This window comes from Harpia harpyja, chromosome 4, assembly GCF_026419915.1.
Source record: "Harpia harpyja isolate bHarHar1 chromosome 4, bHarHar1 primary haplotype, whole genome shotgun sequence".
Classification (NCBI taxonomy): domain Eukaryota; kingdom Metazoa; phylum Chordata; class Aves; order Accipitriformes; family Accipitridae; genus Harpia; species Harpia harpyja.
Genome location: NC_068943.1, coordinates 59694856 through 59722582, shown reverse-complemented (window position 1 = coordinate 59722582; position 27727 = coordinate 59694856). Strand labels below are relative to the sequence as shown.

The 27727-nt window shown below is 40.9% G+C and overlaps 1 protein-coding gene across 12 annotated transcripts in view; it reads left to right on the top strand.

Moving 5' to 3' along the window:
• Positions 1–27727, top strand: part of EHBP1 (EH domain binding protein 1) — a 231446-nt gene that overhangs the window by 33533 nt on the left and 170186 nt on the right. For all 12 annotated transcript variants that reach the window (XM_052784229.1, XM_052784239.1, XM_052784234.1 and 9 more), the window contains exons 3-5: positions 17–74; positions 11484–11579; positions 21830–21883. In XM_052784229.1, the coding sequence (XP_052640189.1) occupies positions 17–74; positions 11484–11579; positions 21830–21883 (208 nt within the window). The remainder of the gene's footprint in view (positions 1–16; positions 75–11483; positions 11580–21829; positions 21884–27727) is intronic.

The window sequence follows — 27727 nt, the reverse complement described above, 5'->3', positions numbered from 1 at the left end:
TCCTTATCTTCAACAGGCAGCCAGATAAACTAGTGGTGGTTTGGACAAGAAGAAGCCGAAGGAAATCCTCTAAGGTTAGTTGATTGCTTAATAAGTCCCAATTTCAGTGACAAGAAGGGTCAGCTGTTTGAGGGACTGGTTTCTTGAGTGTGGGGAGCAGCCAAATGAATGAGAAATATTTTAATTGTGTTTCTTTTCAACTCAGTTTAGCCATAAAGTTCAGAATAAGCCGCTGTTGATAATGCTAATTTATGGAAACAGTTAACTCTGATTTCAGCTTTGGTTATTTGTTTAGCAGAACTGTATCATCATCAGTTCAATTTCAATTATTAATTGCTAGACCTAATTAGAAAGGAGAATCTGTTTCACTACTAAAAGTGTATTAAACATAATAATAAAAAGAAGTAATAAAGAATCTGACATGACTGCAATAGGGAGATAAAGTCTGAATAAGAGGCTATTTCTCAACTAGAAAATACTACAAATCAAAGAGAATAAATGCAGGCTTTTTCAGCTAGTATTGTATATTTGAATTAAATGTTAACATTTTACTTCCACAAACGCTGTGAGGAAGCATGTGAATTTGTGTTTTATGGCTAATGACTTGGTAGCCTGAGGAAAGGGAAGCTCCAAGTGAAGTCTTTCTAGTATTTGGGTGTTCATAAAGTTTGTCTTGCGTGCGGTTGGGTTTTTTGATATGTAAAAGTTTGCAAGCAGAGTAGCCCTCTCTTCTGTGAGCTTCACCTTACTTTTCTTCCTGCAGTAAGAAATCTGAAAGCCTTATGAGGTTACTGTCTCTTTGTTAAATGGTGCTCAGTTTGTCCAGACTGCTGAATTTTACTGCTCTGACAGTAAGATGCAGTTAGCCTCTGTGGAGCCTCCTTTGGGTCTGGGGTGAAGGGAAAGGTGAGACATTCTCTGTGTGTGGCTTGGTTTCCATAGAAAATGAAACCTGCAACACTCCCCATTTACACTGAGATTGAAACAAATGGCAGTCATTTCTAAACTTCTTCAGTGTCCAATATGACAATGTCTTGTATGGTATTGTATTATTGACTAATAAGAGTAAAATCTTTTGTCAATCCTAGCAGTCAGTTGTTGTTGCCCAGGGGAGCCTATTTCATGCATACAGCAGGCAAGCAAAGGTCTTTGAACACTGGTCGTATAGCAGGATTTCTTTTGTTGCCTTGTGCCCTCTGGTATAGGGCTGTCCCCCATCTGTCCAAAAGCTTGAGAAGGGCAACATGAATGAGCTGAGGAAAAGAAGCATCCTAACCACTGGGCAGGTTTGCAGGGGACAGGAGTGTGTGCTTGTTTCCTTCCTTCCCAGGACCATCTCCTCTTTGAGGTAACTCACCTGTACTTGCTCATTCCCTCTCCCCACAGCTGTTGCATCTCACCCTGGTAAGGCTTATGGCAAGTGGTCTGGACCAGAGGGGAAGTTTTGGAACTCAGCCTTTTAGTAATTCTTTAATTCAGTTAAATAGAGATGGTCTAAGCTCCTTTTTTTTTTTTTTTTGGCGTATGCATGTAACTCAAAATGATACTTCAAGAACTCTGGGATGGTGGAGAGAGGGCACCCATGATAGAGAAGATACCTTGAAATAATCATATGTTGAAGAACTTAAATGTTTAGAAAATGTGATACACATTCTCCTACCTTACTCAGGAGAGACTTTGGGGTTCTTTTTGCTGGTACTCCTCTTTTTCTGACTTATTTTTCTGATTGTCATGCATATTTGCTGTATTTTGTCTTTTAACTTGAGGTCTAAACTATTTTAAGCTGTTTTACCGAAAGGCTGGTTACTGACTGAAAGTGACTGTACAACCAAATGCCTGCTCCAGTGTGTGCATCGTAAATTCTGCTTTAGGGTATGAAAACCCAAAGGTGTTACCTGGTTAGTAAGCAAGGGTGTGAACTTAGTGTGGCACATTTTCCAAGGTAGCTGCTCCTGTTCCATGTTCATACTCTGCAGCAAAGCCAGTCAGACTATTCCTCTTTCATTGAAGGATAAACTATCTCAAGTTACCTTGAATTTGTAGCATGGTGTATATATATCTAGGCAGTAACTGCTGATGTATGGTGTCTGTTGGGGCTTACCCTATGATAACTTTTCTACCTTAGTTTCGTTTAATTTCTGTAGGACAGAGAAAGATAATATGGAACAGTAAATTCAATACTTATACAAGCATTGTAACCCTGAAAAGCTTGGTGAGAAGCAAGGTATTTGTCCATGAATGACTGGTTTGCTGAGATTCAGAATATGTTCAGAAACAGAAGCCCTAACAAAAGTCCAGTAGGGCTTTGTGAAGTGATGGGTTTCTGCCTGTGGTGTTATGGGCATGATGCTGTAGGCTTCAATGGCAACATTTTGTTGAGGCAAGAGAATTTTCTGACACTAGCTCAGCTTTTTGGGCTTGAAGTTTTTTCAGCTGGGCCATAAAGTTCCAGGATATGTCCTCCTGTGAGTGTCCTCTCTTTTGGTTACCGGGCAGTAGAAGCAACTTTTGGATAAACTGGCAGATTTACCCGAGACTCAGAAAAGTCTTCCGCTAACTAATTAAGTCATGCTTAGTAAGATCCCACGAAGGTACTCTGAAAGTGGCTGAGTGGCCCTGAGGCCTGGGCAGAGGATAGAGTTAATTTTAAAGCTTAGGTAGTTGATATGATTTGAGCTGTTTTGGTCTAAGACTGTAGATCAATAAATGTTCTTGTTCTCTTACTCATCCTGCCAGTAAAATACTTTATTCGACATTTTTTTTCATCTAATTGCTTTCTTGGAAGCAAGTCAAATGAATATTTCCTCGTATTTTATTTTTTGACAGACACTGGGCTCAGTGAGTACAAGGCATTAATAATTGTCAATGTTCTTCAGCTTCTTTGAGAAGGAGGAAGAGAGGGATGGGGTCTTAACTTACTGTAAAGATGATGTAAAGACTTCTTTGGAGGTTATGATTTCTGAACTTTTCAGATTGTTAGGGATAATGAGGGATATCCCTAACAGATAGTTCACCGACTTGCAGAATGGTTGAGGCTGGAGGATGTCTGGTCCAACCCCCCTGCTTAAGCAGGGCCACCTACAGGTGATTGCCCAGGACTGTGTCCAGATAGCTTTTGAATATCTCCAAGGTGGGAGACACCACAGCCTCTCAGGGCAACCAGTGCCAGTGCTTGGTCACCCTCATGGTGAAAAAGTGTTTCCTGATGTTCAGAGGGAACCTCCTGTTTCACTTTGTGCCCGTTGCCTCTTGTCCTGTCACTGGGCACTACTGAGAAGATCTTGGCTCTGTCTTCTTTGTACCTTCCCTTCAGGTATTTATATACATCGATAAGATCCCCCTTCCCCTGAGCCTTGTCTTCTCCAGGCCAAACAGTCCCAGATCTCTCAGCTTTTCCTCCTATGAGAGATGATCCAGTCCCTTAAACATTTTTGTGGCCCTTTGCTGGACTCTCTCCAGTAGCTCCATGTCTCTCTTGTACTGGGAAAGTACAAGAGATATGTTAACCAAAAATGTGGTGCAACTTCAAAGATGGTATGATGGTGCTATGGACATATATTCTTCTTCTTCTGTACCCTGTCAATGCTGGCATGTTGCCCCCAGGTTTTCAGGCCCTGGGCTTTTGGACTTTCTTTTTTTTTTTGAGCGGGGGAGGAATATCTTTGTTCTACTGTACAACAAGGGAAAAATGTGTGGTAAATATGTTTACTTTCATTTCACTGAGATGCTCTGGCATTCCCAGGCTTTGAACTAAGAAATTTCAATTTGAAAAGAGATGTTGCCATGATGTCAAGGAGGTACTTTCTGCTATTCCTGTGAACACATACAGGCTTATGGCTGAATTATACACCTCTGAAGAATCAAATTTGCACTTGCTTCTGAGAGCCTGACAGAATTATTCTTCAAAGATCCTTTTTGTATCAAAGCAGAAGGAAGGTGCCTTGGCTGTGATTTCAGCACTTCTGCTACAGGTTTATCAAAAACTGTTTGAACACAGAGGAGAAGGAACAATGTCAGGAACAGGGAAAGGACTTGAACGCTAAGAGCAGAGCCAAGAGAAGCAGAGGGACAGGGAATAAAAAGGATCTATATGTAGGGAGTAAAAAGGATCCCTTGTTGTCTACAACAGCAGCCCATCCAGCCTTTTTTCAAGGATATGCCATCAATAAAGCAGCAGTTGGGTCATCTGTTTTGCTGTCCTTGGCAATCTGTTGCCTTTTCTGGCTACCTCATTGCGTAGTGCTAGCCCTGCCTGTCACTACCAGCTTCTTCACTGACTGGAGTTATAAAGGCATGTTGTGACTCTGACATGCCAATGACTGCCTGGGACCAGCACAGTTCAGTAATGGCACTCCTGGGGCTTCTTGGTTTGTTAGTAAAGTAAGGAAATCATATTGGGTTGCAAATGTAAGCAGTCAAAATTAGGATGAGTCATTCTAATGGTTGGTCTGTACCATTTTAGGCATACGGTATAGTCTTTAATAAGGCAATTGCAAATTGTTTTCCTACAGCGTTGCTGCCTCGTTGAGCAGACAGTAGTTAGGGAGAACAGGATGACTGAGTTTGCTCACTGAGTGAGCAAAACAGCTTAAGTGATAAAGAAGTTGGAGGGTGTTTGTTAAAGAAGGTATAGGATATGAACAGAAAAGAGTGCCTCGCTGTTATGTGGTTAAATGCTGCCTTGGGGAGTTCAGTTTGGTCCCATCCTCATCTACAAAGTTCCTGACTGAGGCTAGATAGAATATTACAGCTAGATTTGATGTATCTTTACATTTTGTGGGTGTTTGGGGCATGGAGACTGACTTGCAGCGGTGTTGAGCAGCCATCCTTACAGTTGAAGTGAAAAACATCTGCTTTGGAAGACAAAACAAAAGGTTGTTTCATGCTTGATCCCTATAAAGTAAGGTCATTGCTGATTTAAGAAGACTGTGCCAAATTGGTGGAAACTGGCTATTCTTTCGCTGCTTGTAAATTGGGGGCCATAATACCCTTCTTTTTTCCAGGGATCCCATAAAGTTAAATTTTGGTGACATTCTGAGATGCAGGGATGGATGTCCCAGAAACTATGAGAAAAATAACAGCATTCAGTTTTGGGGTTTTTGTTTGTTTGTTTGTTTGTTTTGGGTTTGTTTTGGTTTTTTTTAATAAGAAGCCCAACAGATAAGGCCAGAAACTGCTTGATGAGAAGGGGAAGAGGCTCTATCTGAGCATCATCTATTGTAAGCAGTGGATAAGGCAATGTTTGGTGAAAGAAATAGCATGAATCATGCATTTAAGGAATATGTCATGAATGTGTATGTGTGAAATTAAGCTTGAACAGCTAGCTCAGTGCTAGAGAATCTGTTTCCTAGTGAGGAGAGTTTTTGCTCATTCTCCAAGCTTAGCAGTCTTTCTGTAGCTTTTTAGCAGTAATACTTGGGTGCATAATTACAGTGTAACACGTATGTGCTGATGAATTGGAAGACATTCATGGGAAGACCTGTGGGAATCTACTAGTTTCCTTGTCTACTCTCAAGGGAAACGGACAGCAATGGGTTGAACGAAGGCTGCCTGGCATTACCAGGGCTTTGAGCTTTCTTCTTTGGCACGTGCTGGGTTTTTTGGACTGCATCCCAGGGCGGGAGTGCGACAGGAGCATTGTTCGGGTGCCCAGCCTCTCTCTTTAACTGGATGGCCAAGCACAGTGATTTCAAGATGATCATGGGGATGCAAGCTGTAGTCTGGAGTACAGTCTTTAATTTGTGTCCTCCCTTTGTGATACTGAGCTATGGTACAGAAGAAGCCATCCACAAACTGCCAGTTGAGGTTTCCTTTGGTGTGGGGGAATCGGCAGCTTTTCTCAGTCCATTCCTTTTCCAGTGGGTCTGTTAGCAGCTGGATCATATTGACCTCTGGCTGTCCCCAGATGATGTATGGCTTTGGTGGGAGTCCTTGCATAGAGCAAATTGGAGCAATGCTTGGTCTGCACAAGCCACACTGCTAGCATGGAGGCACCAGATGAAGGATCTGACTGCTTAATGTCAGCTCCTCCTCTTTGAGTTATTAATTAATTTTTTTTTTTTCTATTCCTGTTTAAGTGTTCTGCCTGGATAACGCTGAAGAAGAGGGATTATCCTTACAAGCTGAGCTGCCCTAGGCACTATTGGAGCCAGACAAGCTTCTGCTTGGCTCTTGTGCCCTGAACAGCCTGTCACAGAGACAAGTAGCAGAGCTGATCTGATCATAGACAGTTGGCAAAAACTTTATCAGGGAAAGAAAAGCAGCAGTTCGCTGGCTCACAATAAAGCCACTTCTGGGGCTGCAGGTGAGGCATAATGATAGGTCCGTTTCTGACTTTGGCTTTTAAAAAACAGTATTGAGGGCTTGGCTATAGGAACATATTTTTGATTCATAAATATAAACTGTTCCATAATTTGCAGGAGGCTTAAAATATTATGGTCGGCTTTAGGATCTTACGGGAAAGTAACTTGCAATTATGCTGCACAACAGGCAGGATGAGATGAGGTGGTAGTGAAGAAGGGAGAAAGCAGATGGGTAACATAAAGCATCTGGAAGGGTAGGCTCTTGAAATAATGTAATATTTTGTTTTTGAAGGGTCAGGAAAGAGGTTTTTGTAGAGACAAGGAAAAGCGTAAGCAGCAATAAGCAGAGTTGGTCATGATAGGAATGGCACATGTTGCCAGGTCATGAAATCCCCTACATACAGCGGCTTCCATAAGGTACCCTAGTTAGCTAATTTGCCTGCATCTGCCTTATTTTCTTCATGATGAAGTGATGAACAGCTGGTGGTGGCATTTATTAACTTCATGTTTGAAACCAAAGTTCCAGATTCGGGGCTGTCTTCAACTTTATCGTTTTTAATTCAGATTTAAAAGATCATTCCGTTTATATTCTATCATTTAGACAGCTGAGCAGTGACTGTAAGGGAAGGTTTATATTCAGTATCTCCATGTTTTGTTGTTTGTTCCTCCCCCCCACCTCCCCCAAGAACTGGCTAAAAAAATTCTGGTGTAGGTTTGGTAGGGTTTTTTGGTTTTGCTACCTCCCGTTCTTTCCTGTAAGAGGATAACACTGGATTTATAAATGTTTATACACTTTCTTATATTACAGAGAATTTATAGTAACTGGTTTTTTAGATTGGAGGAGAGTGTTTAAAAAACCCCAGTGTTTATAAAATTACCTGGTTTCTTCCAAGTTTCGCAGAAATGTATTTGTATTTTGCTGTCCAAGTTTGCAGAGTGGGAGGCAGTTTCATATGGTCAAGGTCAGCCCCTGGTGGGTAATTACAAGGAAAGGTGGTGTACAACAGGCAGCCCTTGGGTGAGGTAGTCTCATCTTCTTTTGTTCTATCAATGTATTGCCATATGTTGAACTAGATGGAGCAGCTTTATAGTCTTCTGTAACGTTTCACCATTTGGTACAAGAGTTTCAGCAATGCTGGGGAACGTTACTTTTGCAATTAAGCCCGCTCATAAAAGTAAGCCCAATCTGTGCTCTCCAGCAGACACTACTGGAGAGTAAGACTGGAGTTTGTCTAGCCTGTGCATGAGGTGAGAGCGGTGTGTAAAACTGCTGTTTCATACAACCAAGAAGTGGGCAGTTACCAAGAATGGAGAGACTGTACCTTGCTGATAATAGCTTAAGTATTACTAATGTTAAGAATTTGCACAAACATCAAAGCGCACTCTTTGTGTTTGAAATTACTGACTATTGAAGGCTGCTTGACAACAGATTGAGTATTTTCAGGAGTGTTTCACTAATTTTGAGTACAGTTTGTAAGCCCTTTGGTGTGTTGTATGTGCATTATCATATGGAACACTTAACATTTTAATTATCTGGCCCTGTAAGCTGCTGATTTTGATCTATTTTTAAAGATTCTTTCCTTCTCAATGGAACCAGAGGCCAAAACTGCACAGGTACCAAGTCTGTCTTTCTAGGTCAAGTACAGCAGAATAGTTGTTGTGATGTTCACAACGTCATATATGGTACATTGCAAAGCAGGCTGTTTGGATTGTAACTGCTGTTGTTTTAGAGAGCAAACTGGGGAATGGTCTCAAAACTGGGTAGCCTGAAGTGCCCGTGCAAGTCTGTAGGCTCACCTCCACGTCCTTTCTTAAACAGCATTCTTCCTCTAACAGTCACCAGTTTTGTGCCAGAGCAATGCTGTAGGTTGGACAATGTCATTCACAGCCCTACTCTATTTATAGGGTATTTCAGCAACCCCTCCTGTAGCTCCCGTTTCCTGATTTAAAAGAGCTTTCTTGCTATGTCATCTCCCCTCATCTTCCACTGGCAGAAAAAGGGAGGAGTTGCCTTTCTCCTTGAAATGCATCAGAGTGTTTCTGCTTCTCTTTCCAGGCCATGGCTCTTGTCCCTTGGATTTAGGAGATGAGTCCAGCAAGGGGAAGGCTGTGGGTGAGGCACCTGCTGCTGGCAGTCACTTCTGCTTAGCAGCTTCTGTCGCCTTGGCTTCAGAGACAAGGAGAGATGGCTAATGAAGACTAGAAGGAGATAAGGAAAAAGTGGGTCTAGAAGGCACAACCCAATGGGAAATCGAGTTGGAGACGAGGATTAGGGTGGAAATGTACTGCGCAGATGCAGTGCCTCACCTTGGCTGAGCCCTGGCAGCAATTCCCTGTCTGGAAGCGTTGGCAATTCTGCTGCAAAGAGGTGGCCTGATCCAGCTCACATATCAAAGTCAAGGCTTATCATTTGGGAGTTGAAAAATTTCTTTTATATGGGCCAGATGTAACTTCAAGAAATTGCAGCACAGAGGTCCCTGAAATGAGAAATATTGTGTTAGAATAACACTCTCCATGTTAATTTATTGTTGTTACCCCTTCCTCTGTGCTTTCCCCTTTCCCTTTCTCCTTCTCAACAACCCAGATGTAGTTTTGATGTTATCTTTTTCTGTCATGCTGTTTGTGTGGTACAGTGTTTATTTTTCAAAGCCAAAGGAGGATTTAATAACATTCAGCTGATCACAGAACAGCTTTGCTTTAAAAGCTCATTAGCTGGGGCTTGTCTCCTGGTTGTTGCTTTCAGTGACATGCCTGACACAGTGACAGAAAATCATACATATATCCATGTGTGTGTTTATTGTTTCTTACTAACTGTCCTGGTGGGGGGCAGTGCTGATAAAGGGCTTGCAGTAAAGCTTTGCCTGCACCAGTGATTGCTTATTTTCTAGTTTGTTTTATAAATGGAACAAGTGATCCTCAGCTGAGCAGGCTGTCAGTGCCTGGATGTTGGACATTGCAAGTTTGACATAATTGTCAGTATGGGCCAAAACCAGCGGGAAAGCACAGGTTCCAGACATGCCATGAGCTCCTATTAGTTTTGTGAAAATTGGTATCTGGAAAGATGATGGAGTGCCTCTATGGAGTTTATCTTACAAGATGCTACATGAGCACAGGCTAGCTGTCAGGTGAGCATGTGCCTGGCTGTGGATTGCTGCCTTGTGCCTGCTGAATATCCCCATCAGGCAAGCTAAGAATGATGGGGGGGGACTGCAGGTCCTGTGGAAGGGAGACGGAAGCTGAAGCTTGGGTGGCTGTAGTGAGGATGACAGCTACTGTGGTGTGTTTTGCTGCTCACAAAACATCTTTTTCTTATAAAATACACTCACAGAGTAAAGCTATGAAGAGTCTTGTTTGCTCAGTTATTCAGAAATTCATCCTAGGCCTGCTTTAGAATAATGAGATTAGGCTGAAATTAATGGAGTTAAAAATAGTGGAAATTGGGTTCTTTCAAGTTGCTCTTTTTTTAAATTCCTTTCTTCGGATGCCCCAAGTCATGATTTAAGTTTACTTGGCAAGCACAAAGCATAAAACTTACTGAAATTTCTAATCTAATTAGGCATCTTCGGGAGCTGGGGTTTTAAGCAGAACACCAAAGATGGAAAAACTTGTGATAAAACCACAGGAGAGCTGGCAATGTTCAGCAAGAAAATAAAAAATAACGGGATGGAAATGAGCATGCTGTGCACATGTAGCTGTGAAGGCAGGTAGGGCTTTTTTCTCTGGTGGCTGTGCAGGCTGGATTCTCCCTGTTCCTCAGCTTCGCATCTCTTCCCAACTCCTCTGCCTCTCCCTTTGTCCTTCTTCTCCTTGTCCCTGCTGCCTTAGCAGTTATTGTCACCTGCAGTTAATCTGCAGACCTCTGCTTTGTGAGGATTGAGGGCTTAGAGTAAGAGCAAGTCCACCGGAGGTACCTGTGATGCTACAGGCTCCAGTGAAAGCCCAGCTGAATGCAAGAGGGCTCATGAAGCAGCATGCATGTGTGATGGGGCTGTCAGATACGAACCTGGCATCTGGAGCACACACTGCTTACAGTACACAGTGGCAGAGTTGACTGAATGGGAGTGTTTCACCATCTTTGTCTTTCCCACTTTGGTATAGCAAAGTCATGTTTAAAGTTGCCCAGGCTACCTTAGGGTACCTGAGAACCTGAGGCACAAGTCCTACTAACCTTACTATAGCAAAAATTTATTCTAATAGCCAGTCTTAACCTGAAGTTCTGAGTGTTGGAAGGAGTATAAAACTGCAATGAGTGATGCTCTAGAATAAAAAAAAAAAAAAAGAAAAAAGGCCGAGTTAATTGGCTTCGGATAACAGTGAATAGTTTATACATTCTTTCCTGATAAAAATTCCACATATTTCTAATAACACCCCTGCTCCTCAGCAGTCACTTGTGCATCAGCATCCTTCCCTCATTTATCTTACAGCATCACAAAATGGATTAAGTTGAGCTTGGAAAAAAGCATACTTCTGCAACAGAAATGCTCATACATGGTTGTTTTCAGGACTAGCTGTTAAAATGTAAATACAGACCATACGTCAATCCAAATTCATACTCAAAGGTAGACAAGTTCTCAGTCTATTTAACTGCTGTTTTTTTCATTATCTTTTCTAAGTGTAGGTACCCCAGCATATTAAGTCTTAAGAATTTAAATGTTTTAGTAGCATTTAATCTGTATTATAAATCATTGTTTTCTTTTTTTTTTCTTAAGTAAAACTGTGTTTTTCCTCTATTTAGGTGTAAATGTGGTTAAGCCAGCACTGTGTGCTGTACTCATGTGTTCTTTAAATAAAAACATTCCTTCATCTGGATAAAAACAAAATAAAGTTCAGCTTGCTACAGAAGCTCTGGTCTTACGGCCTTAATTTTTTGCAAGGCTCTGACTGTCCTGACCTATGCTATGTACTTAAAAAACCCAGAGTTTAGGACCTTGTGAGGAACAGCTTAGTTCAGTGGGAAAAAAAAAAAAAAAAAAAAAAAAGCAGCCTACTAGTGGTCTGAGTTTCCTTACTGTCATTCTTAATGATGTTCTTTATAGTGTTCAGCAGAGTCATAGGTTTAAGAACACAGCCTTTTTAGAGTCAGTGACATGTTACTTTTACCTACATGCACTGGGTCCCGTGGGAGTTGAGTCAGCACTTTTATAATGGCTTTAAAGATGACTGTTTCTTTTCTTCCTTTAGGCTCATAGCTGGCAGCCTGGAATCAAGAACCCATATCGTGGGGTGGTGGTATGGCCTGTTCCTGAAAATGTTGAAATTACTGTGACGCTTTTTAAGGTATGTTTTTTTTAAAGCATAATCTTCCTTATTTCATAAACAGCATATGAAAAACTCTGTTCGGAAGCATTAGATTATAATCACAAGGCCTAATCTTGCTGGGTTTAAGTCATTAACTGTACAACCTTATGTCCCCAGCTTAAATCTGGGAGAGAAGGATGGTCTGTTCCCTGCCAAAGCTTACTTTTGTAGTTTAGTTAACACACTGAAATATACCGTTGAGCTGATTATGGCGAGTCATTGGCATAGAATCTAGTACATGTGTAACTGTGCACGTAGTACATGTGTCAGGGCTTGGCATGTGTTATAGTCTGGTTGGTTTTCTTTAAATACTGTAAGCCAGAAGTTGTCAAAACACAGCCATTTCTAGACTTCCTTGTTCAGTTGCAGTGCAGTGACCCTATTTCTTAATGCTATTGGCTTGGAAGCAGAATCCAGCTTTTAATTTCACAGTATTTAGTATGCCACACAAACATCACAGTACTTGCGTGATTGCAATCGTAGGAGTGGATGTGGAGTATTTGAGTAGTACAGAGAATTATAAGATTTTATGGGGGATTTTTTTTAGGAACTGCATTTGTTCTATTAAAAAAGAAGCTTATTTGTGTGGCTGTGAAGCAGGAGGAGAAATTGTTGGTTATGCTAGAACTTATTTCCTAAATATCATTGAGCAAAGCCCTTTCTGCATAAAGATAAACAGTACAGTTTTGCACGTGTGACAGTGTAGGTGGCTGCCTGGGAGGCTGAAGGTTTCTGGGATTTTCATTCCATTAGTTCGTTCTTGTTCTTTACTCTGGTGTCTCCAGCTACGTGCTGGTTGTTCTTATTTTTAATTGCTCCCTTTACAGCTTAGGGCGACAGTGACATACTTTTTTCTAATTAGTAATATTTATATTTCTTTGTCTTGGGGACTTCCCTGAGTAACTGCTTAGAAGTGGCTTCTGGTTAACCTTAGAATGTAAATTTATTACTTGGTTCATTAAGCCTAAAAAGGGGTTTTCTCTTTTTTTTTGTGTCCTTGGGATCACCAATGAACAGAAAGTTCCCAGGCTGCAGTGATGCTAACTATCATAAATTTGTCTCTCTTAGCAGACACATAGTCTTCAACTGAGGTTCAAAAGTTCAGTAGCAAAAACTGTTTCCTTTTGCATGCTTCAAGGGCCTCTACTTGGATTAAGAAGTTAAACACCATTATGTGACTACGCTGCATGTCTGAGTAATCTGAATATGGTTATGTAATGCAGTAAATGTTATTTAATATTTTTAACATTTAAAGTGAAGCAGAAATATACACAGCTCTTGATTGTGTATACAATAACACGTTATGTGAAGAATGAGAAATTTAGTTTCTTTTGGGTACAGCTCTGTGATGCTGTGGCTTTGGAGTAAAAGTGTCTCCCAGCCTTCTCCTGCCATCCCACACTTTTTATTCCTACCTACACTGCTTCAGGGCTATATTTTGTAGTACAGCAGAGCGAACTTGTAGTTGTGCCACTGAATGTGAGTGTGAGGGCTAGGACCTGATAGTGAGAGGAGAGAAGGGCCTCTGGAGCTGCTGTTAGGTATTACTACAGACTTAATTTTACCCAGCACTGTGATTCGTGCAGTTCTGTGTAAGTCCCTTTAGGAGCCACTCCCCTGCAAAGGAGAGTGACTGCTGAACGTTTGGTACTTTGCAGTAAGTAACTTAGCGTGGCTGTGTTGTTTAACGAACAGTAGTTGTCCTCTTTCATTACAACCTGAGAAGCAAAGGGAAGCTGCTGACTCCACGTCCATACTGGCAGAGCCCACTGATGGGAGCAGGTTTCTCCGACAGAACTTTGTAGCAATCACAGATAACAAATTAGCACAGTGGTGCCATTTGAAATAGAAGTGCAGGGAAGGTAAAGAGCAGACTCCAGAACAGGCAGCTATGTGTTTTGGGAAATGAGTCACACAGTAGTGGCTGTGCATTCATAAGTGGCTGTTGAAATGTGTTGCTGGTAGGATTAGGAGATAAGTCGAGGTTTCAAGTGCTGATGAGAATGTTAAGAATAACCTCTCCAGTAGTCACCCGTGGACACTTGAGAGCAGGCTAGCAAAGTGCCTGTGATCAGTCAACAGTCAAGATATTTTTGCATTATCTGCACATCCCTATTTTGGGTGTTATCTTGTTTCCGACAATGTACTTGTAATTCTTAGGCAGGCAGAGCTAAGTATTGAAGAGACTATAACCTTCGTTTAGAAAACTTTTTTTTCAAATAAATAAAAACTTTTTGTTTCATTTCACTTAATTCTGGGCTGCTGGTAAAACTTCATAATGCTGTGGAGTCAAGTGGGGAAAAGCATCAAATGGATGTATTGATTCAGCTTCCCTTGATTAGCTCTAGCTCCTGCCCATCCAGCTGGCTGAAGTGCTTATTACATAAAAAGTTCCATGTGTTCTGAAAGTTTAACTTCTTCCTTAGCCATGCTCTACATTTGATGTTTGGTTATGTCTTGGGTTTGTTTTTCCACCAAAATGGGGAGAAAGAAGCATTGTGAAACAATAAGCCTATTGTGCATTTTAAGTCCATGACTTGTTGTGCTTTCATGGAAAAATCCACAAATGCCAGAAAAGCTAGCTGAATTCCCATTTTTTGTTGTTTCCATGGTTGCACTCCAGAAGTTCATTTTTAGAGTCCCTGCATTAGCAAGGTTTAACCTTCATATATGAAAGCTTGTATACTTTTCTGTGGTTTTATGTACAAATGCATACCTGTATCAACTGAGAGAGATTTTAAATGAGAAATTTTCACTGCCAAGCAAGCCCAGTGCTTTTAGCAAAGCTAAGTGAACATCAACTATAGTATGAGGATTTAAATTGCAACATCATTTATTTTCTAGCTTAAAAGCAGAGTGAACTTCCCAAGCAAAAATGTTTGTTCTTCTGGAGCAAGCATGGACTTTGCTTCATTGGATTACAAAAAATGCTTGTTTTGTCAGTGATATACATGGTTTATCACACCAGTGTACTATTGCAACAACAGGGAAGATTACCAGCTCTTCATTCCAAAGTTTGAAAAAGACATTTTTTAAGGCATAGCTTTCTGAGCACACAAAAAATTATTTATGAGTAAAATAAGAATAAAATAGATGATAAAAGGAGACTTGTATTGTTGAAAGTATTCCTGTCCCCACATATATCTCAGAGTAAATCCTATACCACCTTTCTTAAAAGCCTGAGTCAATCATGTGCTTTGATTATAGTGCAATAACTGGCCATGCACTAGCAGGAGCACTGCAGCAGAGCCAATATATTGTCTCAGGGAAGGAAGAAAAAAACCAAAACAAAACCCTTCGATAAAGCTATTTCCCAGAAGCAAGGAACAAATCCAGGTTCAGAATGTACTTGTTTCAGTTTAGGAGAGACCAGTGGCTTGACCAGACACTACGGAGGATATTCCATAGGAGGGAAAACCAGCCCTGTAGGCAAGACAATATGTTGTGTGTCAGATATAAAAATCATAAGCTCAGGGAAGCGAGCACATTTGCACACTAAAAAATTAAATGTCCAGGGTTAATGTGGGGACTAATTGTAAAAAAAAAAAAATATTAAAAAAGAAAAAAGTCAATCCTTGTTGCCTTTCTAGCCCAGAGGCTTTAGAGGAAAGTGTGAGCTGTCATGAGCTTGGTGTGGTGATGTACAAGGACAGTTCTGTCGGTGTGCTCAGAACTCCCTGCTTTCTGGAAGCTCAACAAAAGCTGACCAGAGTTGTATGTGATTTTCCAGACTAATCAGACCTCTGTAAGCATCACTGAAAGTGACAAGAATTGGGTCAAACTTTGAGTCTTCTGCAGCTTCAAACAGCCAAGTACAAAAGCTGAGGACAGATGCTGGAGTGCCCAGAGCATCTGCTATAGGTCACTGGTAGAGGAAGATCACAAACCCTGTCATCATTTGATCTGATTCAATATGACAGTCCTTAAGTAGTTATTCCCCAAGAAGAAAGACCAAAGATTAAGGCTGGTATGAAGTGATCTAATTGAAAGGCAAGCTTTAAAAGCCAGGAAAGCTTAGGGAGGAGGCACAGGGAAGGAAGGGAGGAAGGGACTAACAGTCTGAAGATCTTCCCCATCCACTCTGGCTGCTGATTAGGAGAAGGAGCAGTCCCTAGTTTGCTGATATGTCCTCATTCCTATTACAAGAGATACAGAAGTAACTCTGAAGATAACCTAAACTATTGGAGAAAGGGTTACCTTTCTTCAGTCTTCTGAAACCACCTTATACACTGCAGAAAGGATCTAGTCCTTGACAAAGCTCCTTGCAGAATGGACTGATGATGGACTGATGAACAGAGAACAGAAAAATGTGACAGACGTGTTTCTTGTTGCTCTTCCCTTGCCTGAGCCCAGAAGAGTTGTCTGGTTTTGGGTAGTTGGCATGTGGATGGGCAGAACAGGGTCACAAAGAAGCTGATGGGGGGGATTGCAGAGAAAAGTTTGTGGGACTGAACTTTTTGAAGGCCAACATATCTCTAGAAAAGTAGGCAACACAGTTACTGGGAAAACGTGAGCTGGGCTAGGTTTTCACTGGCAGACCAAAGTGTGCTACTGATCTTGAGAGTTGGAGAAATTATTATCTGAGAGTCTCACTGTACGAGAACTTGTTGTGGTTTAAGCCCAGCTGGTAACAAAGCACCTCATGGCTGCTTGCTGACTCCTCCCCCTGCCCCCAGTCCAGGTGGGATGAGGAGGAGAAAATATAATGAAAGGCTCATGGGCTGAGACAAGGACAGAGAGGGATCATTCACCAATTATGGTCACAGGCAAAAACCAGACTCAACTTGGGGAAAAAAACAAAATCAATTTTATTTTCTATCAATCAAATCAAAACAAGGATAATGAGAAGTAAAACCCAAAGCTTAAAAACACCTCCCCCCCCACCCCTCCCTCCTTCCCAGGCACAGCTTCACTCCCGGATTCTCTACCTACCCCTGCAGCAGCACAGTGGGGGGGGGTTGGGGTTGGTTCATCACACGTTGTCTCTGCTGCTCCTTCCTCCTCAGGGGCAGGACTCCTCACACTCTTCCCCTGCTCCACTGTGGGGTCCTCCCACAGGACACAGTCCTCCATGAACTTCTCCAATGTGAGTCCTTCCCATGGGCTGCAGTTCTTCACAAACTGCTCCAGCGTGGGTCCCTTCCATGGGCTGCAGTCCTTAAGGTGCAGGCTGCTTCAGCGTGGGCTTTCCCATGGAGTCACAGTCATCTTTGGGGGCATCCCCCTGCTCCAGCATGGGGTCCTCCAGGTGGGCATCTGCTCCACCGTTCACCTCCATTGGCTGCAAGAGGACAGCCTGCTGTCTCACCACGGGCTGCAGGGGCATCCCCTCCTCCGGCGCACCTCCTCCCCCTCTTTCTTCACTGACCTTGCTGTCTGCATAGGTGTTTCTTTCACATCCCACTCCCCTCTCCACTGCAGGTTTCCCTTCTTAAATCTGTTATCCCAGAGGTGCTACCACCATCACTGATGGGCTTGGCCTTGGCCAGAGGTGGGTCCGTCTTGGAGCCAGGGAAGCTTCTAGCAGCTTCTTACAGGAGCCACCCACCCCTGCAGCCCCTCCCCTGCTACCAAAACCCCACCTACCCGAAACAGAACCATAAGATGATGCCCTCTCCTTTGCACAGTTCCCTACTATTGGCTCCTCACCTGAGTGTTACTTTTGAATACTAAAGTCATCTTACCAGAAAAAAAAAAAAAAAAAAGGGTAGGGGGGGAAAAAGAAGGCTCTAAAACTTAGTTGAAGATACTGAAAAGAAGTGTCATACTAAGAGATGAATGCATATGGAAAGAGAAACAGGAAGATGGGGCCCATCTCTTGATATTAAGAATGATGATTCTTTTTTTATACAACAAAATGAGGAGGAACAAGCAGCTGTTCAATCCATTTGCCCAGATACAGTTCTGAATTCAAGGTAAAACCATAATGAATGTTGGTAGAGTGTAGTTCTGCGTCTGTGGTATGTTGGTAAAGAAAAAGAGCATTATCAAAAAGATGGCTCTTGCCAACTCCCTTTGTGTTACAGCGAGGTATGAGGCGGTTTCAGGCTGAGTGAAATACTGGAGACGGTTTGTTCCTTGAGTTTTTTAGGTAACTTTCATTATCCTTTGCTTTCAGGAAGGAGGATGGGAATGAGGTCTGTTTATAACTCTTGTCTTTAGGTGTTCCCAGCTGCACATTTTTACTGATTACTTATATCTGCTTGCAGGTGAGGTGAGGGTTTGTGTGCTGTGTTATCAGGGAGGGCTTTCATACAGTGAAAATTTCAAAGGCTCTGTAACCATTACTTCTAGGGTTATTCTTTGCAATGGCATTTTTTTTTCCTAAAGAGTAGTCAGCTGTATAGTCCTCAAGTAATAGTTTGCTAAATTCATCGCATGAGTTTTATGTGGGAAATGAATGGAGAATATGGGTTAGCCAGGTAGGGGAAGCATGTGGTGTTATGGGGTTTTTTACTGGTATTTACCCTCTTCAAATCCAAAATAAGATGAAAGATTAGCCAGATTTATAGAAACATCACTTTTTATGGAGACCACACATAGAAATGTTAGCCCAAAGGGTCAAATGGTGGATGCAATAGGAATTGTGTTGTAACTATAGTCATAGAAGTATCTGTTAATGCTGACCACATAATAAAGTTGTAAGTTGGCTAGAAATAGGACTATGCATGCTGCTCCCTGGGCTTCTAAAAAAAAGCATTTTAGTAAGAAGAGTGAAGCCACTTACCTGTCTGTTCTAATGAAATGCTAAGGCTTATGTGTATAAGCTTATTCAGGGTTTTTTGTTTCTAGTGGCATTTTAAGACTAACAAGAAATGTGGCTTTTCAAAAAAAACATGTCTGGATTTGTCTTTAAATTGGAAATATCTTACACATATGCAAAGTGTCCATATCTTAGCATATTTCATACTCTCTGAACTTTTGGTAAGGCTGTTCATTAGAGAAGTCCTTGAAGCTTTTAAATTTTATTTTTTATTCTGTGTAGCTGGTAGGGAGTTTGGGGGTAATACACTCACATTTATTTTTCAAAAGTGTTCACAACTCACTTTCAAGTGCATGCTAAAGTGTTGAATATTAAGAATTCTTTTCATTATAGAGTATTATTTTGCTCTATCAGATTATCAGAAATACTCAGCAGAGCACCTGATTCTGTAGCCTTCAGAGGTGTGAATCAGTTCTATTGCCATTGATAGAAGAGCTTTGTTTTTCTTTATAGATAATTGCCTTGCATGAACAAAACAATGATTGTTTTGTTTGTTACATGGGATAAAATATGGGGCCCTGACTTTGCAAGCAGTTTTAGGTAAACCTGCAAGCTTGCGTTAATAGCTTTTGGGAGAGTTATGAAAAAAATTGAGCAGGATGAAATATTTAAGAGTTTAGTCACTTATTGTGGAGTAGCTTATTAAAACATAAAGTGATTAATGATCCAATTAAATCTCATTAATGTCATTTTATGCTGTATCAAAGGAAGCAATTAAACAAAAAGGTAATTGCCCCAGGTTAACTCTTGAAAATGATAAGTATTTAATAGCTGGATTACAGAAAATTAGATCTTTAGAATTTATATATGTTGTGGTTTAACCCCAGCTGGCAACTAAGCACCACACAGCCGCTTGCTTACTCCCCCCAGGTGGGATGGGGGAGAGAACTGGAAGAGTAAAAGTGAGAAAACCTGTGGGTTGAGACAAAGTTTAATAGGTAAAGCAAAAGCTGCACATGCAAGCAAAGCAAAACAAGGAATTCATTCACCACTTCCCATCGGCAGGCAGGTGTTCAGCCATCTCCAGGAAAGCAGGGCTCCATCACGCGTAATGGTGACTTGGGAAGACAAACACCATAACTTCAAATGTTGTGTCCCGTCCCCCTCTTCTTCTTCCCCCAGCTTTATATGCTGAGTATGATGTCATATGGTCTGGAATATGCCTTTGGTCATTTGGGGTCAGCTGTCCTGGCTGTGTCCCCTCCCAACTTCTTGTGCACCCTCAGCTTCCTTGCTGGTGGGGTGGGGTGAGAGGCAGAAAAAGCCTTGACTCTGTGTAAGCACTGCTCAGCAGTAACTAAAACATCCCTGTATTATCAACACTGTTTTCAGCACAAATCCAAAACATAGCCCCATACTAGCTACTATGAAGAAAATTAATTACTCCAGCCAAAACCAGCACAACATAGGATATAGCAAACCAGCAGATATTGTGCACTTCATTTACATAATGCAGGATTCCACAAACCTGATTAATGTGATGGATATATAATTACATAATCTGATGTTTACAAGTGCATTAATTGGAACACAGAGATACCTCAGTATAATTTTGTATGTATCTACTTGCCTGTCTATCCTTATGGCTAATGGTGCAGTATGTTTTTTACACTCATTTGCAGTATTTAAATTATTCTGATTTAAAAAAAAAAATTAAAAAGATTTATTCATATATTAAAATAAATCATCAGTTTTGACATAAGTTTCTAGTACCATCTTATATTTTTTCATTGAAACTACATCCCATTGTTGGAGTAATGCATTTTAAAATGCATATTGCATATGACACCTGTGGTTGTAGCTGTTAACTATATAGCTAATGATGGTGCCAACAGTATGATGTGGTGCTGAATTTCCTCCGTAAGCACATCGATGCCCAGCGGGATGACTCCTGCAAGGAGAGCCAGTGTTTTACTGGGGGTCTGCAGAGCAGTGAACCCACTTTGCTGGATTTTGTAGAAAGGACTGCGCTGGAGGAGATAGGATGATAGCTTCTTAGAAATGTTATTGCAGTTCATTCAAAGAGGAGGTTTATTTAAGAGCACAGTTTCCAAGTTTTTTGCATCCTGGAAAAAGAAAAAAATAATTCTTTTTGCTGACTGTTTACGCTGTAAACTCATTACTTATAAAATCTTTTGTTTTGAGTATTTGATGAGAACTAGTTAAAAGAATGAGCTGTAGACTTCAAGGCAAAACTAAGCAAAACAAGGATGGTTAAAGGAAACTCTAAGATAAGGTGAGTTGAAAAGGTTGAATGTGAGGCATGTAGCATTCTGGAAAGAAAGGAAAGATGGTACTAACGGAGATAAAGTAGAAGCAAAATATCTCGATCCATTTTGTTAATTTACAGCAGCAAGATGGAACTGGTGCAGTGTTTGGTGTAGTATCATGAACAGGCTCCAAATAATAGCAAGAAAACTCTGCAGGTGCTGAGGGGTCTCATATGATGAAGGCAAATGCTGATTATGGGGATGTGACATTTATCTGCAAGTGTCTATAGCATGTAAGTGTTAGAGGCAAAGGAGTAATTGAGTGGTTTCCTATAACTAGAAATAATAGGATAAAATTGAGGTATAGCAAAATGAGGCTTCATGTTAGAAGAAAGCCTAAAGCCACATTCTCTTAGTGTGAGAAGCTGTTCTGCAAGAGGAATAGAAGCTATTTTGTTACAGTTGGTCAGAACTAGGATTGGATGATAAATTAATGATATTTAAAAACAAAGGTAGTTTTTAAAGTAGGATTCTTGATAGAGGCATGAAGGGGATGATTTAATGTCTCCACCTTTATCTTAATTTCAGACAACCACAGTACAGACTACACCACTGGATTGAAAGCTCATTAAATTGGAAACAAATGCACAATATAAGAACCTGGTTATTTATCTTCCTGGTGATTAAAATGTTTTTTGATCCTTGCATGTGATGTAATAGAAGTGTTGTGAAGTAAGGATAGGTATTGAAATTTGCAGTGAAATGAGGTAGAAGCCATGACTTTGTATCTCCACTCATGCTGATGGAGTCTGGGTGCAAGGAGGTTGGGGTGATGATTTTGATGCCTGCTATAGGTGTATGTCTTCTCACACCAGGTGAGAGCAGTGGCTTCCTCCACAGTTCTCTGCAAGATGTAGATTTGTTGTGTTTATTTGGGAGGTGGAACTTAAGAATTAGTGAGCTTTATCTGGTTTTTTTTGCCGTGGATGAAAGGAAATAGAATTACAGGCCTTTATCAGAATCAACCTCATATTTGTATCTGTAGGAGCCTATTAAATCTGCACTGGCAGTTTTACACCAATTTGCTTGTCGTCTTACTGACATCCATTGAAGTCTACATCCCAGCTAAAATATTTCCCTCTGTCATCTTTAGTGGGTAAAAATATTTCTCTGAGTATATGAAAATCTTGGCTGAGTTGCAATTTCTTGCACCCTGGATTGTTTTTAGACTTAAGTTCTCTGGTTTGTTTTTCTAGGATCCCCATGCTGAAGAGTTTGAAGACAAAGAATGGACGTTTGTCATAGAGAATGTAAGCTGGAATGTTGTTATGTTTTTTTTATACATGTAAGACTTAATCATTTAAAAGATTAAAGGGTGTCCAAGTGCTGACAAAGGCTCGAGTAAAATTTGAGCTGCTGAACCACAGTAAAGCCTTGCTCTGTAGTAATAAAGGCTTATTAAAATACCTATTGTTATGTTACAATTAAAATACAGGAGAGGGGAGTACTATACTACACTGCTTAAATTCCTTCCCTGTAAGTATCAGTCTTCCTTGCATTATTTTCCTATGAGCAATGGAGTAAACAAGTTAGAGCTGGGTTATGACTCATGGTTTTATGGGTTGTGACACATTATTTTTCTATGAGCAGGGGAGTGAACATGTCAGAGCTGTGTTATGACATCTGTGAATCCCAAACAGCAGCACACCCTTCCTGGTTTCGAATGCCACTCTTTAGTGAAGAGCGCAGTTTCAACACCTGCGTTTTATAGGTGAGGTAATTGAGGCAGGGCGGAGAGGTGGGACCAGCCACAGTCATCTAAGCGAAGAGCAAGAGAGTCATGATGTGCCCCCTGCTCCCTGGGATCCCAGTCTCGCGCTCTCTGCGTGGGGGAGCTCTCTTGTGCACCCGGTGAAAACCCAAAAGGTGACTCCTGTGACTCTTGACTCCTCTGAGTCAGGAGCTCCCAGAACTCGCCGGAGAGCTGAGCTCCTGAGGGCTGTACAAACAACACACTTTGTCAAACAGCAGGGTTTATGTGACGTTGCATAGAGCAAGTGGTTCATGAAATACTTTTTTTTGCTTTCTGTTCTCGGTGTTGGGCTGCAGTTTCTGCTCTGGGACTGCCTGGGCTCAAAAATGGGGGAGCTGCTCTACCTGGAGTTACCCTGAAGAGGAAACTTCTTTTTGAAATACATTTAAAAGGACTGTGGTATCAAGACTGTGTTTATCTCTCAGTAATATAGTTTCATTATGGATAGACTGTTTCTCAGTAACATGATTTAGTTTTTATTTATGTTGGGTTTTAAACAAAAAAAATACTGCTCTTCTACTGAATCATAGTAGTGCCACACAGCACAGAAGTATGGGGAAGCAATGGAATTTGCATGTTATCTTTTTTGCCTAAAAATGCTGCTTTTTCTTTCTTGTCAATATCAGAAGTGATTTGGATGTCCAAAGCTAAGGTTTATTCTGGTCACCAGTGACTGAACATTTAAAAGGGCTGAAAGCAAAGTGCTTAATTTATACTTTTGTTTTTAAATGTCAAGTTTCTATTTTTGTTTGAGACTTACGAACACAAAACAAAGTTTAGTCACTGTTTCCTGGGGTTTCCTTTTCTTTCTCACTTAGTTTATTTTAATCAGGGAAGTCTCCATCACCAATTGTCACTATACAAGTTACTAGGGATAAAACAATGTCAGTGTATTTCTCAGGCAACCCCTCTGGGTATAGTTGGGTTTCCTGTGACGTTGCAGCAGATTTTTTTTCAGACATTTATAGTGGGCATGTCGACTTCATGTCCTGATTTATAACACATTGCTTTTTTTCACATGTCATTGTATGATATCTAGAGGTGGCAGTAGTACAGCCGCTGCATGCTGTTCTTGCTCTCTGCCTCAAGTCTTCTCCAAGCTGCAGTAATGCTTGCAGGGTGGGAGGTTGCCTCGGTTGCTGTGCCCCAAAGCATGTAGCCTCTGCCAGAACAGATGGAAACAGTTCCAGTATATATCAGTGATGGAGCAATCTTTTGTTATGTGCAAACTTATTCTTTGTGACCTTAATTATGCCATTAATTCATCCCATGAGAACTGCCAAATAGTCGCTGGTAGGTAGATATTTATTCTTAAATTAGAAAGTATATAAATATTGTCCCCAGAATAATAAATTTGAGAAATAGTTTTACTGCAAAAATTATCAAGAGCTAAAGCAACTATAAAACTGGTTGTTTTTAATCCCCTCTCCTTTTGTGTTTTTTTTGTTGTTGTTGTTGTTGTTGTTTGGTTTGGCGTTTTTTTGATGAAACAGTACAGGAAGCTGTAGATACTGCCAAAAAAAAAATCTGGTCTGCAAACATACTTCAAAATATGGAGAAACTCTTTTCCAAGAGTAACAGCTCCACTTAGTGGTGGATGAAAGTATGTTCATCTGTTCGAGGAAGTCACAAATGATCGAACGGCTGGCTGAAACGAGAGCACAAACCGCCTGCTTGTTCAAAATCTGGGAGCGGGGGATACAGGAGGTGGATCTCCTCCCTGCTTAAATTGTCGACATGTACCCCTTTCAGGTTTAACATATGGCTTTCCTGGTTTTAAAGGAACATATTTGTCATTGAACCTGACAAGGATAAGTCACAAGTGCAGGGACATTTACAGTCCTTTGTGGGATTTTCCTTGTTGTCCAAGTATGTTCTCTGCCCTCAGAGGCTCCAGGGTTTCCCTTCCTCCTTGGTTAGCAGCACTCAGAATGCAAAATACTGAAGCCTGAAGTTCACGGACGTTCTTTCATTATGAAGCAATCTGAATTTGGCTAAAAACATTTCTTTTGAGCTTTTTTTAAAAATTATTATTAAAAATCAGTCTCCAAAATCATTTTTTAATGCTTCAGTGTGGCTGAGCAAGGACTAGCTAACAGAGATATTCCGTTGAAGTTTGAGGCCTCTGTTGGCAGATGTTACCAAATTCAAAACAAGATTATTCTGGACTTTCAGGTGAAATTTTAAGTAGTGGTGAGGTGGGGTGATTTGTGCAAGATGACCATGCTGTAAATGAATATGAAGCAAGATATTTGTTTCTTGGGGGTATTTTTGGTGGTGGTGTTTTTGAGTTTGGGGGGTTTTGTTTTGGGGTTTGTGTGTGTGGTGGTGTTTGGTTTTCAATCCTGCAAATACTTTGTGATACATCAAATTGTAGGGTTTTTTCCCTAACTGTATTTATTCTTAATGTCTTAGCTACCCTGTATTTGTATGTTAGTAAGTGAACCTTCATCATCTACTGTAAGTCTAATCCATAAATAATTTGATCATAGCATGGTTTCTTAATATTTAAATGTCGATATTAATTTTCCCTCAGCCTCATCTATGTCTTTATCTCCTTCACAGTTGCATTCTTTATATATTTACTGCTAACTTTCTTATCTCTAATTTCATCTTTGTTTAGCCAGACTCTGTGTATTTGGTTATCTGTTTTTTCTTCATGAGGCAGTTCTTTGTCTTGTTTTTGCTGCTCTTCTGAATAATCATATTGGATCTTCAGATTGGCTGTTTCAAGTTGGAGAGCAAGAAATTCATAGCTAAGAATAAGACTTACCCATCTGTGGAGAGGCTTTCAAACCCTTATGGATTGGCATTAGTTTATCTTGCCTATTCAGTTTAGAGAACAAGTACTAGTCACCTTCTGTTTAAAAATATGAGCCACTTCCTCTAGTTATTTTTCTCTCATATTATTCCTAAGGGTAATTTGATCATATGCTGTTTCCACACTTGGTTCCTTTCACTGTCTGAGCTCAAATTTCCAGTGTTAATTTTTTCAGCATTAAATTCTAAATTCTCTTATGAATTGCTTTATTGGGGTTTCTGGTGTACCAGTGCTCAACAAAGCTTCCACATGGCAATAGAGTCTATAGATACCAGGGAAGACTCTCACAAACAGCATTAATGCCTCCATCAGACTTTCTGCGGGGTTTCCATGCTCTCCTGTTTAAGTAAAAGAACAGTGCATGTTTCCAAATACATCTTTGTCTTTTAGCAGTAAGATAGTTTTTAAGTGAAGTGGTCTGTGCTGAGGCAATTGTGAAGCATCCCCTCAGAGGTGCCAGGGGGAGGGTAGCTGATGAGTTTTAGTCAACTTGAAATGAAGCCTGCGTCTCTAAGAAGAGCTCAGCTGACCTGAAGTTTGGGCTGTGTTTCTTGATTTCTGCAGATTGCCTAGCAAATGGAAGAAGAAAGGGACAGGAGGGAAGAGTGAAGGTTTAAATTGGTCCACATATGTTAAATCTTTCACTGGCTCTATGTACAGGAACTTTGTCTAAAGTAAAGGTAGCTGAAGTGATGGAAAAAGGTCATTTTGCTTCGTAGCATGCTCAAAGCATAGAAAAGCACGTAAGAACATCCACTGAGGACGGACCACCATATCTGCCTGTTTGCTGACAGCTTTGTAGACAGCTGCCTCCTACATTCTTAAATGAAATAGAAAAATTAATGAGATGTTTTCAAAGGGTAAAGGATTTGGTCTATGAAAGAACTTTTCCAGCTTTTTGTAGAAAATGTTTTTTGAGCCCAGATTTGTATCTCTAATAGCTAATAAATTGGTTACTAATATATTCCAAGGTTCATAGTAGGCTTCTCCATCCTCCCTCCTGTGCCTTGTGTTTCACCTTTGTATATAGGTTATTCAGGGGGCCCAGGGTTGTGGCAAGTGAGCCCTTTCCAGTAACATCGATGTAATCAGGGCACTGGCAATCACTGCTGTATCCCTTATACTAACCATGCTCTGCTTTTTATGTGGCAGGCCTATTAAAACATGGTCTTTGCTAACACCAGAAGAGGACATCCCAGACCTACTAATTTGGCAGATGAATGGAGAAAAATGCCCCACCTGTTTTTGAAGCTTTGCTCGTAGATTCACCTAGGCTGGGGCTGGAGGCAGCCTCACCTGGCCTGTCCTGTTGCCTCAAAGCAGCATCATTCCAGGCAAACACTTGCCTAAACTGTTTTTAAAAACTTTTTAAGATGGGGTCCCTGCAGTGTCTCCAGGCAGCCTGTTCCAGTGCTCCATTGTCCTTGCTGTTGGGAATCGTTCTGGCCTAGATCTCTGTTCGTACAGTTTAAGGCTGCTATTTTTTGTCTTGCCAATTACAGCTATGGAGAACAGATTCTGCTTTCTGTGTGGCTGGAGGCTCCCTCCTTTCTTCTTGCCTCTGACTAATCAACCACAATAATGCGATAGTGGTTACACATGGGATTTCCTTTCCCTTGATTGCATTAGCAGATCATTAGCATTCTCTTTCTAAGGACTCATTTGTGTGAGCAAGTGTTCCCTGTCCTGCTCTGCTTGTGCTGCCCATTGCCTTCAGGGACAACCAGCACCCAGCTCTGCCTGCACACCATCACCTGCCTGGTGAAGCACTGCCCTGAATTTCTAGGCTGTTCTTGTATTGAGATCTTGGAAACTGAACTCGCTTCTACATCTGTCCTTCCTAGAGGGTCTTCTAAAATGTTTTGACAACCATTTTAGACCACTGTTTTCTAATAGTGCCTTTTTGAATATCAAGGTAATGAATGGTGAAGAAAACCATGCCAACCTTTCAAGTTTGACAGTGATTTATAAGATGACAGATGTACATCCTTCTGTGAGACACATTCATGCTTCCAGTCATTTTTTTTATACCTTAACCAATAAGGGTACTCTAAGTGGTTTCTCCAGGAAAATCTGTCCAACGAAGCTGCTGAAATGAGAAAAAAGGAGTTTAGAGTTTGCTGTTCATGCTAGCCTACAGCGAACAGTTACAAAGAATACCAAGTTTACGCTGAAAAATGAGATCTGACTTTTTCTTCTGTCTGCCGCTCTTGCGTAACTTCAGGAACACTAACCCCAAAAGAGTTCTGGGATGGCCTCCACTCAAATGTGGACAAAGCCTCAAAATGAAAAAAACATTAGGAAAAGTTACAGAACAGTTGACATAATCTAGTGTCATTTTATTGGTACAAGTGCATGGTTTTGTGGTTGTTCCCCCCTCCAATTCTGTATCATGTTTGCTTATGATGATTTCTCATTTTGAATGCCCTAAAGCATGTTATATCACTCACAGGTTTGGAGAGATTATTTCTCTCTCCTAAAATGCTCATCTGTTATTTCTAGGCATGACAACACAAATAA